The sequence below is a fragment of the Solanum dulcamara genome, chromosome 3 (genome assembly GCF_947179165.1).
Source record: "Solanum dulcamara chromosome 3, daSolDulc1.2, whole genome shotgun sequence".
NCBI classification, from domain to species: domain Eukaryota; kingdom Viridiplantae; phylum Streptophyta; class Magnoliopsida; order Solanales; family Solanaceae; genus Solanum; species Solanum dulcamara.
This window is the reverse complement of record NC_077239.1, coordinates 81,889,514-81,905,923: the sequence shown is the minus strand read 5'-3', so window position 1 is coordinate 81,905,923 and position 16,410 is coordinate 81,889,514. Positions and strand designations below refer to the sequence as shown.

The window sequence follows — 16,410 nt, the reverse complement described above, 5'->3', positions numbered from 1 at the left end:
TCGAATTCTCTTCGACGAAAAATTATATTATTTATATATGATTGAAATAATTTTTTATATATAAATAGTAGATGTTGAACCATCTTCAATTAGTTCATATGTCTACTTCTTCAAATTTTAAACCTCTTATTGACAATCATGACTCCGCCACTGCTTATCCATGGATCGGTAGAAATGGGACATATAAATAATAGATGTTGAACCCTCTTCAATTATATGCTTGTGAGTGTAGAGGTATAACCATGTTCAATTATGAGACCTACTGAGCCGAACAAAGATGAAAGTTGGCCATAGTAATTGAGGAGGCTCGTGTGGAAGGGATCTCTCTTGAAGTATCAAAGATATGCGCCGGAGATAACAAATAATTTTCATTACAAATACAAGGTAGACTTGGATATAAAGGTATGCACTAGCAAAAGAACTTCAGACTACTAGCAAACTACATTGTGTGCACACTCTGTGTATACATATGTCCAGAACATTTTTGATTTGGAAATCCTAGTGTGCTATTGCACCTGCTAGAAAGAACAGTTGAATTGCCATTAGCCCGGGTTCAGCCTTTACTTCAAATTAGACTTGGCCTTTAACGGGGCTTCTTTCAAAGCAAGACAAGATGGTATCCGTTATTCATCTATCCAGGAGACAATGGTGGAGTCTCCGAATTTATCCAAGCCGCCCACATGAATGCATGCCTTTCACCATATCTTCAGCAGCACAGGACTCTAAGTGTATCATTTCATCAGTTGTCAGCTTTACAGCTATGGCTTCGATATTTACGTTGAGGTTGTCAATCTTGGTGGTACCGGGTATGGGGCATATGTCATCTCCTTTGTGAAGAACCCGAGCCAATGCAAATTGTGATGTGGTGCATCCTTTTCTTGATGCTATTTCCTTGACTTGCTCGAATATTTACTTGTTGTGCTCAAAATTTTCCGGCCTGAATCTTGGTATATTCTTGAAAAAAACAAATGATAAAAGCAACACACATCAGCCACATTGATCGTATGTATTGTTTTATTCGTTAATTATAAAAATGCTGTATCAGAATAGATTTTGAGCGACAAGGATAAGTTGGCATACTGGATTGAGAACCATGAGGTTCAAGTTCAAATCAAACACTAGGTGATTTCTTCAATCAGTGGGATAGGAATACTTTTTTGTACTCTCTAAGCATGTCAATTTATATAAAAGAGTTATTTTTCAATGTCCAAATTTGAACTTTTAGTCAGGACTCATTGACCTTGTATTCAGATCGCCTTATTCAATTTTGAATGGAGGGAGCATGTGTTGCAGAACCTTAATTCATCAATATTACTGAAGAAATCTCATCAAGATCAGTACTGGTAGATTGGTCGAGCTCAGTTAATCAGCAAGGAGTTGATTAAGAGTAGGAAAGTCATTCATAAACTTTAATGCGAGGAAAGTCACAAAATTGATGCTAACGTTGAGCTCTCCCAAGGAGCGGCTTGGAGAGTTTCCCAAAAAGCCAATGACACATGTTACAGAATTTCGGTTTAAAAGGAAAATGATGCATATGATATGCAGCTAAGGTAAATGGCTAAATGCAAATGAAAATTACTCAAGATCAAAGACAGTGCAATTAACTAGACCAACCTTGTGGAAGTCGCCCTCAGCCAAACTCTCAATCAACTCTGGACCTGCTGAGAAGAATCCTCATCCGAGAGGACTATACGGAACAATTCCAATTCCTAATTCTCTGGAAAAGGCATTTACTCAGAAGAACCTTCATATTATCTGAAAGAATGAACTCTAAGAGACACATTACCTGCAAGTAGGAACTATTTCTTCCTCTAGATCGCTGGTCCACAAAGACCACTCCATCTGAACAGCTGTTATTGGATGCACCGCGTGTGCCCTTCTGATTGTTGCTGCACAAACCTCGGATAAACCTATATATTTGATTTTACCCTCTTCAACCAGTTTCTTCAGTTCTCCCATCTACACACTATGCCACACAATATCATGACAAAAAAATAATAATAATAAGCACAATAAACAAAATGCCCGACTATATTGTTACAAAAAGCCTCGAGATACTCTATTGTCGAAATGTTGATTCTTCTATTTGATAGGAGTATCATCTTTATTGATACTCTTTTATCCACTGGTCCTTTTATCTCTTTTACATCAATTGTTTGTAATAGAAGATAACTAATTTTGTCTCACTGATGCTTTCAAAAAGGATAGTAGTAGCTAACAATGATGCAGCTTCTTCTCCTTAAAACATCAATTATCAAATATCTCACACTGCATGTGCTATACGAAAAGATTCAACCACTTTTAGAATCCTCATCTCCACAGTGATTTCCATATTTACAGGTCTTAGCAAACCTTTGTTTGTGATTTCATCATAAAGCATTTTGCCGGTGACACAGTGTAGAGTGGGTTAGTGTCACATAAAGAGAAATTATTTCATAGAGCCCGTTTGGATGGGCTTTAAGTTGGTCAAAACCATCTTAAAACCCCTTTTTAGCTTTTTGAACGTGTTTGCCTAATGCTAACTTTTTAAACCATAAAGTTCTTAAAGTCAGTCAAAAATGAAAAATTAGGATTTCTAACTTTTTTTTTCTAAGTGCTTAAAGCTATTTTGTTTGACCATGGAAATTACTTTTATATCCCTTATATTTTAACTAAATTCCCAAACTACCCTTTTTATTCTTTTAACCCTAATATTCAAACACTTATTTTCAACATAAGCACTTTTATCCAAACACTCAACTGCTTATTTATAAAAATAACTTTCAGCACTTCAAAGTTCTAAAAGCACTTCATACATAAAAGTTACTTTTTTTAAGCCCATCCAAACGGGCACATATTTGGAGTAACTACGAAATTATAGTAAGCATAGATGAGTGTTTATTTCACTAAGTAAACTTTATTATCACAAAAATTTCAAGGCATTGGCCTATCCTCTGAGAATTTGAGAAGAACACATAACATTTCTCACATAACATAAGATTCAACTCAACCTTTTTGTACACCACTTTTTCTGTACTGTCAGTAGAACATAAGTCCGTCTCTGACTTTATCTTATGGATTGGCAATGCAAACAACACATCCTAGAGATGAAATAGAGCACCCAAAATACTGCTTTTGGAGGATCCAACTTGCATCCGTCTTCGATGACACTTTTGAAGAGTCCAAGAAATATAGCGCATTCAGAAGATCTTCATGAATATGTCAGTTCGGCAATATAAAAAGTGCATGCAAGTAAAATAGCTCGGGACCATTTCCCCCACAGTTGATTCAATCACTTCTTTTCTTAAAGGAATAGAAGATTTTTGCAGTTTCTAGCCAAGTTATATCCAAGTGAAATCTGCTCCTATCCAAGTGATTAACTGGTTGCTGTTGTCTCTTTACACAAACCACACAATCCAACTATTTGCCAGAAATCAACAACAACAACAATATACCTAGTGTAATCCCACAAGTGGGTCTGGAAAGGGTAAAGTGTAAGCAGACCTTACCCGTACCTCAAAGATAGAGAGGTTGTTTCTGATAGATTCTCGACTCAAAGGAAAAATAGTCCAAAGCAGTCCAGAAAAAAAAGTAATGTAAGTACAAGAAATAACAGATAGTAACAAAAACAACAGATAGTCACAAAACAGTACTACAACAAAATTTGCTAGATATCCTCAAATATAATAAATGGAAAAAAAAAACTGGAAGTAAGATGTCAAACCGTGATTTCAATAGGCACTTGGGTATCAATTCGATGAACATAATAAAGATCGATGCAGCCGATTTCTAGTCGCTTAAAGCTAGCTTCACAACAAGCTCTTACATACTCCGGTTCACCACAAATGTCCATTTTCCCTTCTTTGAAACTTATGCCAAATTTGGAAGCGATTTGTACTTTTTCTCTCATTCCTTTGATTGCCTAAATGAATAAGATTTAGAATGCACATATTTAACTACCTCTATTAGTGTATATGCTATTGGAAACTTCATTTAAGTAATTTGATAATATGCAAACTAATTAGAAATTTAAATTGGATAAAATGGTTATTGGACTTCAAATTCTAGAAAATGTTGTTAATATCTAGAAAAAAAAAAAGATCCATTTCCTCACCAATTTAATTTGATAACTATTGAAAATAATACAAAAGAAAGATTCAAAAAATCCATTTACTCCCTTAGCAACAAAGTGAAAGTTCACGTAGTCAACCAACTAAGCTACTAAAATTCTCCTCCCGTAGTTCACTTTAGTCAGATTAATCAATTTACATAGTGACACTTGACCTGAATTTTTAATTAAACTTAGATAAAGGAACATTATCAAAGACAGAACTAAATCTTGCAACATTGCAAAAGAAAAATAATGTATTCCTTTTAATATTGCGGAGTCAAATAGTTCTTGCTTAAATATTGAATCATTAGCTATATTAACTTGCAGTCGTTTTCATATATGTAAATTTTTGTTTCGAAGAATTTATACCCCAATTCACAGTTAAAATTAATTCTTGACCCTTCACAATAAATTGGGATAGAGGGAGTAATTATTTTGTAAGTAGAAATTGGTCAAATTAGCATATACTGAAACAGAGAAACTTCTATAACTAAAAAAGCAGCAAGGTACAATACATTAAAGAAGGAGGTACAACATATTAAAGAAGTAATTGTTACATTTTATTTTACCTTGCCGATGAGAAGTTCATTGATATGGGGTCCATATTGATCGGAGGTGTCGAGGAAGGTGACGCCTCGATCAATGGCGTGTTGAATAAGCTTGATCATTTCGGGTTCGGGCTTGGGCGGGCCGTGATTGGGAGACATGCCCCTACAGCCCAGCCCGATTCTAGAAACTTCTAGACCTTGTGAGCCTAACTTGACCCTCGGAACCTCACTCGCCGGCGTTGCCATTTAGTTCGGCAAATCTCCGACTGAACAGTGAGCAAAGTTTGACTCGTAGGTGTTTGGACTATTTGGTCAGAGTTAGATGAAAAAAGAATATTTGGAATTAAAATTGAAAAAGGAGTACATTTGAGAGAGAGTTTTTTTTTTTTTTTTTTGGGGGGGGGGGAAGGGGGGGGAGGGGGATTTTATAAAATAAAAAAAAAAATTAAAATAATCCTCGAACCAAAAAATTTAAATTTGGTAGGAGTATTAAAATACATGTTATTTATATGCGATTTTAATATGTGTATATTCACTTTAATTTGTTGATTCTTAAAGTTAATAATTTAGTTAAATATAAATACCTAGTGCCTTTTAGTCTATTTGAATCGACTATAACAATAACATATTAAGTATAGTCTCATAAGTGAAGTCTGAGGAGGGTGAGATTGTACGCAAATTTTACCTCTACCTTCTTTGTGAGGTAAGAAAATTATTTCCACTAGACTTCAACTCAAGAAAATAATTTGAAAGAAATACAAAATAAAAAAAAATGATGAAATATTAAAAGTATACAAATATTAAGAATAACCATAATACTACATATCTCCTAAAACACCATTTCTTTTCTTTTTTTCTTCTTCTTCATATTATAAGAAATTAAATATTAGTGATTACATCCTTAATTAGAAGTCCAAGTGAGTTATAAGATGATCCACCATCCTCCATAGCTACTCTACTCTTCTCCTTCATTTCCTTCACTTTTTTCCTCACTTCATTCTCTTCACTTTTCACCATCAACCTTAATAAACCACTTTCAATTTCTTGAGCACTCACTATATCAACTTGATTATTTTTCCCCTCAAAATCAACAACATAGTCCATTTTTATCTCCTCACCAAGTCCTAATTCTTTCACCAACAAAAATGCATTCATTTGTTGTTCAGCATAGAGTGGCCAAGTTGCAATTGGAACACCAAAATGTAAACTTTCTAGTATTGAATTCCATCCACAATGAGACACAAATCCTCCTATAGATGGATGAGATAAAATTGTTACTTGTGGTGCCCATCCTATTATTTTTCCAAATCCTTTTGTTCTCTCCAAAAATCCTTTTGGCAACACTTCTTCATAGTTGTTGTAACTTTTTGGTATATCTATTTTTCCCTTTGGTGGATATTTTCTTAGAGACCACAAGAACCTGTTAGAAAAATAACACACAATTAGAAAAAGGGTTTTGAGGCATGGAAATCTGTGTTGCTCGGACTTTTTTAAAATGCCACCACCAGGTGCATATTGAATTATTCAAAACAAAGTGTAATTTTGGAATATCCACACGAGTACGACATGTTTGATCAAAAGCTCAAGCAATATAAGTGCAACATTCCTTAAAAGAGATCTATTGACAAGCCATTTCAAGATACAAAAACCTATATCACGAAAAACAACCCTTAATCCCAATCAATAAAGTTAGCTGGAGTGTTATATGAATCCTCATTATCATAAATGTTGTAAATTATGAGAACTCATTCACAAGGCGAGAACTTGACACCTCTAATTAATAATAAAACAACCTTTATCATTTTACCACACCTTTTAAGTGGTACACATGCATTATATGTATGTTCACTATGTTAGTCCTCCATTTCAATTCGTTTTTCCTTTTGGCAACTCTTTAATTTCAACCTTCCAAATGACATGTTGAAGATTATAAGATTAAAAAATATTTTGGTACATTCTACACATGTGCGGATTTATGTTCATTCGAAGGGGTGCCATGTCACCCGTGGTCTCGGTTGAAAAATTGTATATACATGTATATTTGTATACATATTTACAAGTATAAATATTAAACGTGACACTCTTAGAAATAATGAATTTTGTGGTGCCAATAGTTAAATGTTAGGTTTACAGTTTACCACTGTAGGGATGCAAGTTCGAGCCCCGCTGTGGGTAAGTAAAATCTTAAAAACGGGGAGTAGAAAAATTACAACTAATAGTACCTGTGACCACAATGCTCCAGTGCAGTTGCTATTTCATTGATCTGTTCTGCTTCAAAACTTCCCATACTACCAAAGCACAAAAACACTACAGAGGAATCCTGCTGATCATCTAACCACTTAATAGTACTTTCAATCTCCGATGGGTTATTTCGAAAATGACCACTTCTTTCAAAACTAACCACTGGACCAACCGGATAAATTTTTGGAACCATCTTATTAGAATCCGAAAGAGCCTGAAGAGAAAACGATTCAAGCTCGAAAAAAGTATTAATAATAATCCCTTTAGTCTCTTTAAATCGACGAATTCCATCAAAAAACAACGTTGATGCAAGTCTTGAATCTAACAAATGCTTAGGCAAAACTTTAGCCGGACAAAGATTTTTAAAAGTTGGGAGAGATAATGCCTCGTTAGAGTTGATGTATTTGGACATGTCTAAATGTTGATCATTTCTTAAGGTCTCGAAATGAAGACATAAGCCAAGAAAAGCAGTGTTTGAAGCAAAGTAAATGTAACTCGGGACATGAAATTCGTTGGCTATGTCAATCATTGAGGTACAAAACATGTCAAGAATAAAACCATAACACGAACTTGTTTTACAAATGTTGTGAACATATTCACGTACGATTGATTTGTGACCATCGATGAAATCATAGAGAAACGTCTCGTGGTTATTGAGCAATCCAGAAGACGTTTTTTCGTCTAGGGAGATATCGATGAATGTCAAACGAGGTTGAGAAGTGAGTGATTGAATAAAATTTTGAACACCATAGTCTAAGGGAAGTTTCATTATAAGAACAGAGATTGAAAATTTTTCATCTCTATTTAGAATTTGTTTTGCAAATTCAATGGCTGATACAAGGTGGCCTAATCCTGCTAAAGGAATGAAAATTAATTCTTTCATGTTGATAGAGTTAGGTAATTTTTGTTAATTTATTTGTGGGCAAATTATTTAGAGTTTATATTGATAAATATATCATGACTAGAAGTTGTGAGGAAGTTGGGATTTTTTTGAGAAATAGAAATTTCAAATTTCAAAGGATACACGTGTATTTTGGATTTTGACAAGTATTCAGGTAAGAAAATTCTTTGGATAGTGACATTGGTTTGTTATGAATGTGAGGGGAAACTCATTATGAACCATAAAATGGTTATAAAGTAAAGGAATTCAATTTACAAATGATAATGAGGAATGGAGGCAAGGATTTGTACATTACCTATTTCGTGGTCGGACTGTGTTTGACTTGATATGAAATTTGAAGGGGCGAGGGTAGATTTCGAGCTCTAAAAATAAATATTTGATTGATAGAAAACGTTTTACTTTCAAGAGACTTACTCAACACAAATTTATCAAATAACAGGTGTACTAAATGACAATGTGTTCTTTACACCTTGAAAGACAAGTAGTATTAAGGTAGTCTTTGACCCAAAGATGATGTAGACCTTTTTGATTTATAGTCAAACCTCTTTGTTAACAATATTGTTTGGCTTGACATTTTTTGACTACTGTAACAAAACTATGTTATAATTTCTATGATTATAATAGAGAAATATCAAGCCTTGAAAACAGTCTCTGGCAGAAATGTAAGGTAAGGCTGCGTACAATAGACCCTTGTGGTCAGACCCTTCTCCGGACCCCGCGCATTGCGGGAGCTTTAGTGCATCAGGCTACCCCCATTGTTATAGAAAAATCTGACCAATAATTTCACGTTTGATTCTAAATTGGAAAGAGAACAATCAATAATGTGTTGAAAATTAGCTTGTTGTCTTGCTAGTTAAGTTGTCAAGTTCCAATATGTTACTTTTCTTACAATGGGCTTGTCCAAATTCTAGATGAATGTACTTTTTGAAGTTTCTTTGTCAAATTACCTACGACTTTCTATCAATTTGTATTGATGAGAAATTTATATGAACTCTCCTGCTCTGTTGATATTGTAACCTAAATTAGCGTAATCTTTACCCATAAAGTATGTACAAACGCCACACTGATGGTACTTCATATGACAATGGTTTTCATGTCATAAAACTACACTTTCAAGAGTGACATATCTGCTACCTTATAGTTAGATCAATCAAAATGGGCTAGCCCAATCCAACCCAATCCTGAAGGGCTAGCGAGTTAAATGGGTTAGGACGGACTGACCCTTTTAACTACAGGGTCTATAAAATAGCAGCTCAATCCAGTTTTAAGCGGGCTACGTGTAACACTCAGTGTTATTTTATTCTTGACTAAATTTGAGAACCTGGCGCAAAGTTGAGAAAAGTAGACTGCACCAGTTGCTATGAGTCAATCTACGATTCGTAAAAGATTATACGGATCGTGGGATGGACTCGTGGTGTTGGGACTGAGGAGGAAGAATTTTCTCAAGTATGAAGAGGAATTATGAGTCACCTTACGGCTCATAAGGATGTTGACGACTAGTCCTAACGAGTCATAGAGGGTCCTTGTTTAAGTTCTGAAATCACAAGTCTCAGTACTTTGGCTATGAGTCATCAGGACAGATCATAAAGGTTCCTACGAGTCATAGAAATAACTCGTAGAAACACCTAACACTTAGATATATTCCAAACCCTAAATGTCACTTTTATAAATCAAGCTGACGACCCATCAAAGAGTCTAAGAGTCGTAATAACCGCTCATATGAAAACTTCAGAGACTTAATTTTCTCTGATTTTCGAGGACCTGCAGGATGAGTTGAGCCTACGACTTGTCAAGTCTTTGACGACTCGAACACATGAGTCGTAGACCCTAATATTTTTTAGCCAAATTCCACGAATGAAGATGACTACCCGTAGATGTTTCTACGAGTCGTAATAACGACTCATAGGCGAAAAGCTTCAGGATTTTAATGAGGATAAATTGGTATTTTCCCACTCATCTTAGACTAAAACCCTGACATTTCAGCACTAAATTAAGCTCCTTAACAGTACCCTGAACGCATAACCCTCTTATTAACACTCAGATTATTTGAGAGCGGGGATTTGAGAAGAGGAGAAAGGCTAGGGTTCAAGTTCTTCAAGCGAGGTCTTCAAACTCTTGATTGTTTTTCGAATTCAGGTATGTAAGGCTAACTAAAGCATGGTTAAAGTTCTTCCATGTGACCCTAAGTATATGATTGGTTGAGTAGTAAGTGATATAGGTCTTCTACGAATGAATCTTTGAAAGATCTTTATAAATCCTAGTATATTTTTGCATAACCTTGCATGATTGATAGTTTTCATGAATTAAACACTTAAAATAAATTATTTTGTTTCTCTTTACATGAATCCTATTTGAGTATTAAATTTCAATGTATAACTCAATGATTGAGTCTAAAAGTTTGATTGGTGAATGTTAAATGAGCATGAGCCAAACTTGAGTTGAATAGTAGAAGCCTAAATGATTGTTGATTTGGAGTTCTGATGGGTCATGAATGAGTCCTAACAAGAATGTCTAATTGAAAGAAATGATGATTGAGTTGATTAGAGTCCAATGCGACTGGATGGATTGACTTGTATAAACTGATTGATGTGAGTCTTATGAGTATATTGAGTCTTGGGAGGAGTATTGAGCATCGATTTGAATAAGAGTGTAGTTATAACTCAATTCCCATGAACTACGTCGCTAGCGTAGGATGGAGGGTTAAACGTCTTAAGTCCCAAAACAATAGACTTTGATTGATTGTGGATGTAATGATAGTGATTCATCATTTACCCTGACAAGGTATTGGACGGGTGTGGCAACAACACTGCTTCGTTGTACATCACTGGCTCATAAGTTATGGTTGTCGATTAGAGAAACTCCCAATTAGGATATGATCTTGCATGATAGGATTGTTAGATTGAGATTGTAGATGAATGAGTCGATTTGAGAAACAATTGCTAAATTCTAAATTTTTGCATATCCTTTGAGTTGATTGATGAGCTTAAAGTAAGTATTTGTTGACTACTTTCTCCTTCCTTCCATTTCACATACTCGTACATTCCACGTATTGACGTTATTTGGCCTGCATTGTTTCATGATGCAGATACAAGTGTTAGAGACCCTCAACAGGTGCATTGTTGACGATCACTTCTACTCTCAGAGTTGGTGAGTCCTTCTTGCATCTGGAGGAACTCTGTATTAGTTATCTTTTCTTTGAAGTATTTCTTTTTGGATAGCCATGGATTTGTCTTTGGCACCTTCTGAATAGTATTAGAGGCTTCATATATAGATAGATGATAGTGTCGTGTAGATGTTTTGGTTTCCTAAACTATCATTATGATATGGAGTTGATTTGAGATTTGTTTTAAATACATTATTCTTCTCGAAAAGTTGATTTGGTTAGCCCACTTGAATGTTTTTTAAATTGATGTTGAGTTTTCTGCTGAGTGATTGAATGTGTGATAGGACCAAGTGGTTCGCTTGGGGACCAACAATGTTCTTCGAGTGTCGGTCATGCCCAAGGTACCTTCTCGGGGCGTGACATTACGGGTTTGCCCTTCAATCAAAAGATAGACAACATTGACCTCTTAGAAAGACTATCGAACATTAATTGTACACAACACCAATACATCAAAAATTCGCATGTTCATGAGTTGCACATACTTTAGTGGAATATTTATAAAAGAATAGAATAAGCAAGATACAACAGTCAACATTTATAGTATTCATCAAAACAACATACATTACATGATCATTTTTTTCATAAACTAGACAAGAAAGGAGAAAATGCAAAATTAGGCATAAGCACAAAAGTAAAAGAGGTCAAGGATTCATAATTATAATAACTTCAATTGCCTAGTTGCTGAAAATTTGACAAAATAAAACACTACTTAAAAATATAATAAAGATTTTTAAAATTCACGATCCACGGGCTGTTCTCTGAGGCTTGCGGGTTAAGTTTGTGAGGCCGGCGGACCAAATGAGGCTGGGCTAAAAAATCTCGTTCCTAAATGGGCTAAATAGTCAACCCCACTTAATTCAAGAGTTGGATTAGATCGGCCTCACGAGTCGAGCCCATTTTGACAGCTCTACTTATAGTCAACAACTTAACATATCAAAAGAATGTTGAGTATATTAGTCATAAGTCGATCGAGAAAATAACAATTCCACGAAATTTTATACAATAATATAGTCATATAGAGAAAATAACTAGATGGTGACTACTGACGACACCTATTCATATTGGATGCCCCGATTTTATAAATTACAATTGGAATATCATGTACAATTTAATTTTCGTTTGTATAATGTTTGACAATTTAAAATGTGTTTATTTCTTAAACGAAATAAAAAATGTGTCTTTTATTATTAGGTTGAGATTTGTCATTTTAGTGTTTTAGTTCATGTAGGGCTAATACATGCATCCTCATTTCATATTCTATCCTCGTAAACTAATATATAAATTTCCTCGTAATTCTTACTCACGCATAATATATTTGTGTGAATTTTTTTATATATATGCAAAGTTTTATAATGTCACGATTATATCAGATCTCCTTGCTACACACCTACAAAATGACCCCTAAATTAAATCTTCTAATATATGATTATTAACTTTTGCATTTACACAACTTTACCACTTTTTATTTATTTTTCAGCAAAATAAAAAATAAAAAATCTACAGATAAGAAAGGGATGATAAATGGTCAGAGATTAGAAAGATTTATTAAATATTAAACCTAGCATTGTTAATGACAAATCTATCTCAACATCATAATCAACTGTACAAATAGAGAATCCAATTTAATTAAACTTAATCCATAATTATTAAAATCAATAGTCATTAGTCAATATTCTTCTCTCATTGACTCTCTCTGTTATTACTTAAATGCTCAATGAAATTTTTTTCTTATTTAAATACTCTTATTATGTGTGATATCTTCTATTAGGAGGCTTTTGGCAGATTGAGGAGGTGATCTTCAAGTTTTTCTCATTGTAAGTATTTTAATTTTGGATGAGTCTTTTTTTGTTTAATAATTTCATATGTATTCGTAATTTATCGGTTCCGATTAATTTGGATTTAATTTCTAAAGCGCTCAAATTGAAACTTTTTGTTAAAGATATTTGATAGCTAGATCTCATCTATCCTAATTTCTACCACACTCTATGGTGATGATGGAATGAGTCAAGATCTCTGATGGCTAACAATTTAGATCTAGCTCGTGATAATGGGTATATTCCCCTAAATTTAAATTTGAGCGTGTAAAAACTAGTATCAAAGATGGAAGCAGACCTATCAAAGATGATATTGCTTACTATCAGAGATTATTCACTTTTCTTTTCTTTTCTTGCCTTACCCTTAGATCTAGCTCATCATGACGGGGTACAATCTCATATTTTTTGTTTTATTTGGTATCGATATCAAATGATTCGATTAATTTAAATTATCATCATGTAAGACTTGTTGAAAAAGAGAACGCTCGCCATTAGAGATTAGTACTTTTTGATTTGCGTTCTCGTTATTTTCTTTTCTCTTTAATTTGTTTGTTCATATCACACAACTAGTTGATATATACATACACGTACCTACTATATATTCTAATAGTAGTTGATTTAATCAAATGAAGTATATTAATTGTATATATTTATTCTAGTCAGAAATATCATCTTGAAACTTCCAAGCACTACCTTATTAAATCTCCATAGATCATAAGGGGTAGATATCAAAAAAAATCACAACAAATTTCATGTTCGTGATTTGTCTCATAGTCAAAGCTTTATATATATATATTTGAGTTATATATCTTGAAGGGAGCTTCGGAGCAACGATAAAGTTATTTCCGTTTGATATTTTATAGATCATGAGGTGCAGTCCTTCACCAAATTCTATTAACACGAGATATTTTGTGTATCGTATTACCTTTTATAAAAATCACATATTTCCAATACATAACCAACCTGTTATCATAGAAAAAATTCTTAGAATATACGATCTTGATTGAGTCATAGTTGAACTAGACAAAGATGATGTGCAGATTTTTTTAATTAGATGGAGCAATCCATATCTCAATTAAAGATAATATTTAAATTAACTAATTAGTTAATTAAAGTGAAAGCAGAAAATGGCAGGTGAGATTTGAATAATAAATAAAATAAAATAAATATCAAATCAAAGATGGAGATTGCTGACTCACCAAAGAACAGTCAACACTTCGCCAACCCCACGTCACTACTATTTGCCACGCGGTTGGTTGGTTCTTGAAAATTCTATAAGCTCTATTTATTTATTTGTTTATTTTTACTTAATCACCTGTCGAGACGAATTCAAAATTTTAACTTAGAACTTAGTAATCTTTAAAATTATGGGTTAATAACGAGTATTTATTTAAATCTTATTATTTTCACATATACATACATATGTTTCAAGTAAGAAACAATTAGGTTTTGTTAAATTATAATAAATTTTACCTAAATCTCATAATTATTCTTCTCAATTACACTATATTTCTATTCTTTTAAAAATTACCCGAAATCTCTTCTTTTTGGTGAAATCTGGATATATCACGTACGTCCTGATACATCAAATAAAGAGATATATCCGACCGATTTGGCATATACAGTGGTATATTCGAAGTCTTTATACATCACGTAAATGATGTATCAAATCGATACATCACATAAAGTGATATATCTGACATCCTGATACATCACGTAAAATGATGTATCGGACAATACATCGCGTACAGTGATGTATAGAGAAGAGGAAATAGTAGAATTTTTTGTAATTTTTTTAAATGATAGAAAATTTTAGAGAATATGATAAAATAAATTGTGTATTTAGATAATTTTTTCTAAATTGTATTTCACTATAGTTATGTACATCAATCACTGATCATCTAATATTCAAAATTTATTCACCAATTTTTTCCTAAACATGTTTTTATAACAATAACAACTTATTCAGTTGAATCTCGTTCCGAAGAAGATAGAGTGTACGCAGCCTAAAATACTTTATAGTTTTGAAATTTAAACTTGGAAAAACTTCTATTCTTCTTTTGGTTTGGGCAGGACCGTCTTAACAAGTTCGGAGGCCTAAAGCCAGACTTCATAGAGAGACATTTTTCTTTTAGTTGTCATATGTAAATGAATAGCTATAACATACTCAATGTAATCATACAAGTGAAGTCTTGAGAAGGTAGGATATACGTAGACCTTATGAATTAAGAATATTAACAATGAAAATATTCAATGAAGAAATATAATATAAAGTTAGAATAATAAAATTTATCTCAAAATTTTAAAAAATTATATAATGATACTAGTATGAATTTGTTGCATTACTTAAAATTTAAAGAATACATCAAAAAATAAATTTGATCTTTTTATAAACACAAAACAATTAATTAAATACTATTTAATTTCTCAATTATTATAATGACCTCCACATTAAATAAAGTAAACAAATAATATATATATATATATATATATATATATATATATATTTCAGAAAAAAATGGAGACCCTAAAATTTTGAGACCCCAAGCGATTGTTTTAATGACCTTATGATCGAGACGGCCTGAATTTGAGGCGCGGAGGAGATGAATTGGATTCGAACAGCCACCAATAGAGTGGGGATATAAGCAGCTCTCCAACTGAATTACAACGTAACCTACATGTTGAGTCCGAAAAAATTGATTGGGTTGAATAATCTAAATTAATATACTACACGCTTTAATTTTAAGTTTACATCAATCGTTGATTATCTTGTATTCATAATTTATTAATCTAAATTATGCTACTATATGTATGCTTATGTTTTAAGCTGCAGTTAGTTTACCAACTCAAGTTCATGAATATATTTATTTTAATTATTGTATCTTATAGTAGGTGAGGAATGTTTTTTTGTTTAATTTGATATTATCTGGTCAATTAATATGACATCTTAATGGATTACTTCATTTGACACATTTTATATGGAGTAATAGTTATTACTATTTGAATAGTCAATGATTACACCTTTCCAGCAATTTAAATAATCTTAATCGTGTTGCCTTATTCTTAAGAAAACTCTGAAATTTCTAAAAAAACAACTTTTCAATTTAGAGTAACCTTCATCTTGGGTAATAATTGTTGTATCTCGAAGTACCATTATTTTTCAACAATGAAAAATCTTGGTAGAGAACACGCTTTCTCCGATCTAAATTAATATTTCAAAATTTTTAAATTAATGATTAATTTCAAAACACGATATTACAATATCTGTTTTATTTTTCAATTCTTGATGTTTGCAGACGTAGACGCTGACATAATATTTAAATATAAAATTTATAAATCTGAATTGTTGTATTGTACGATACTTGCATCTATTTTCTTCCGTCTTACGTTTTCAATGTAATTAAAACAAGAATCAAAAAGTGCAAAAATCAACTCTTATACCCACAAATTTGTATTTTACATTAGCTAGGCCTAAAACATATATCCAACACCAAAAACTCAAAATTTAAAAAATTAAAATAATAATTGATCTTTCTATTTGAATTCTAAAATGGAAATTCCATTTTTACCCTTCTTCACATACAATTCAATTCATTTTTCAATTATTTTTTTTTACATTCTGTAGATTTTTCTAATTATGATGCTTCCTTGTT

The 16,410-nt window shown here is 32.8% G+C and overlaps 1 protein-coding gene and 1 pseudogene across 1 annotated transcript; both read right to left on the bottom strand.

Moving 5' to 3' along the window:
• Positions 1–355: 355 nt before the first annotated feature.
• Positions 356–5,001, bottom strand: LOC129883359 (auxin-induced protein PCNT115-like; annotated as a pseudogene).
• Positions 5,002–5,398: 397 nt separating this feature from the next.
• Positions 5,399–7,780, bottom strand: LOC129883358 (anthocyanidin 3-O-glucosyltransferase 2-like). Its single transcript, XM_055958010.1, has 2 exons — positions 6,861–7,780; positions 5,399–6,058 (listed from the first exon to the last, which is right to left on the bottom strand). The coding sequence occupies exons 1-2, from the start codon at positions 7,760–7,762 to the stop codon at positions 5,518–5,520; spliced, it is 1,443 nt and encodes a 480-aa protein (XP_055813985.1). The 5' UTR covers positions 7,763–7,780; the 3' UTR covers positions 5,399–5,517.
• Between the last annotated feature and the right edge of the window lie 8,630 nt (positions 7,781–16,410).

Excerpts from the sequence above, each read along its gene's own strand:
- LOC129883358 (XM_055958010.1), bottom strand. The coding sequence starts at position 7,762 with ATGAAAGAATTAATTTTCATTCCTTTAGCAGGATTAGGCCACCTTGTA. Across the intron at positions 6,059-6,860 it reads CTGGAGCATTGTGGTCACAG|GTTCTTGTGGTCTCTAAGAA; the intron begins GTACTATTAGTT and ends TTTTTCTAACAG.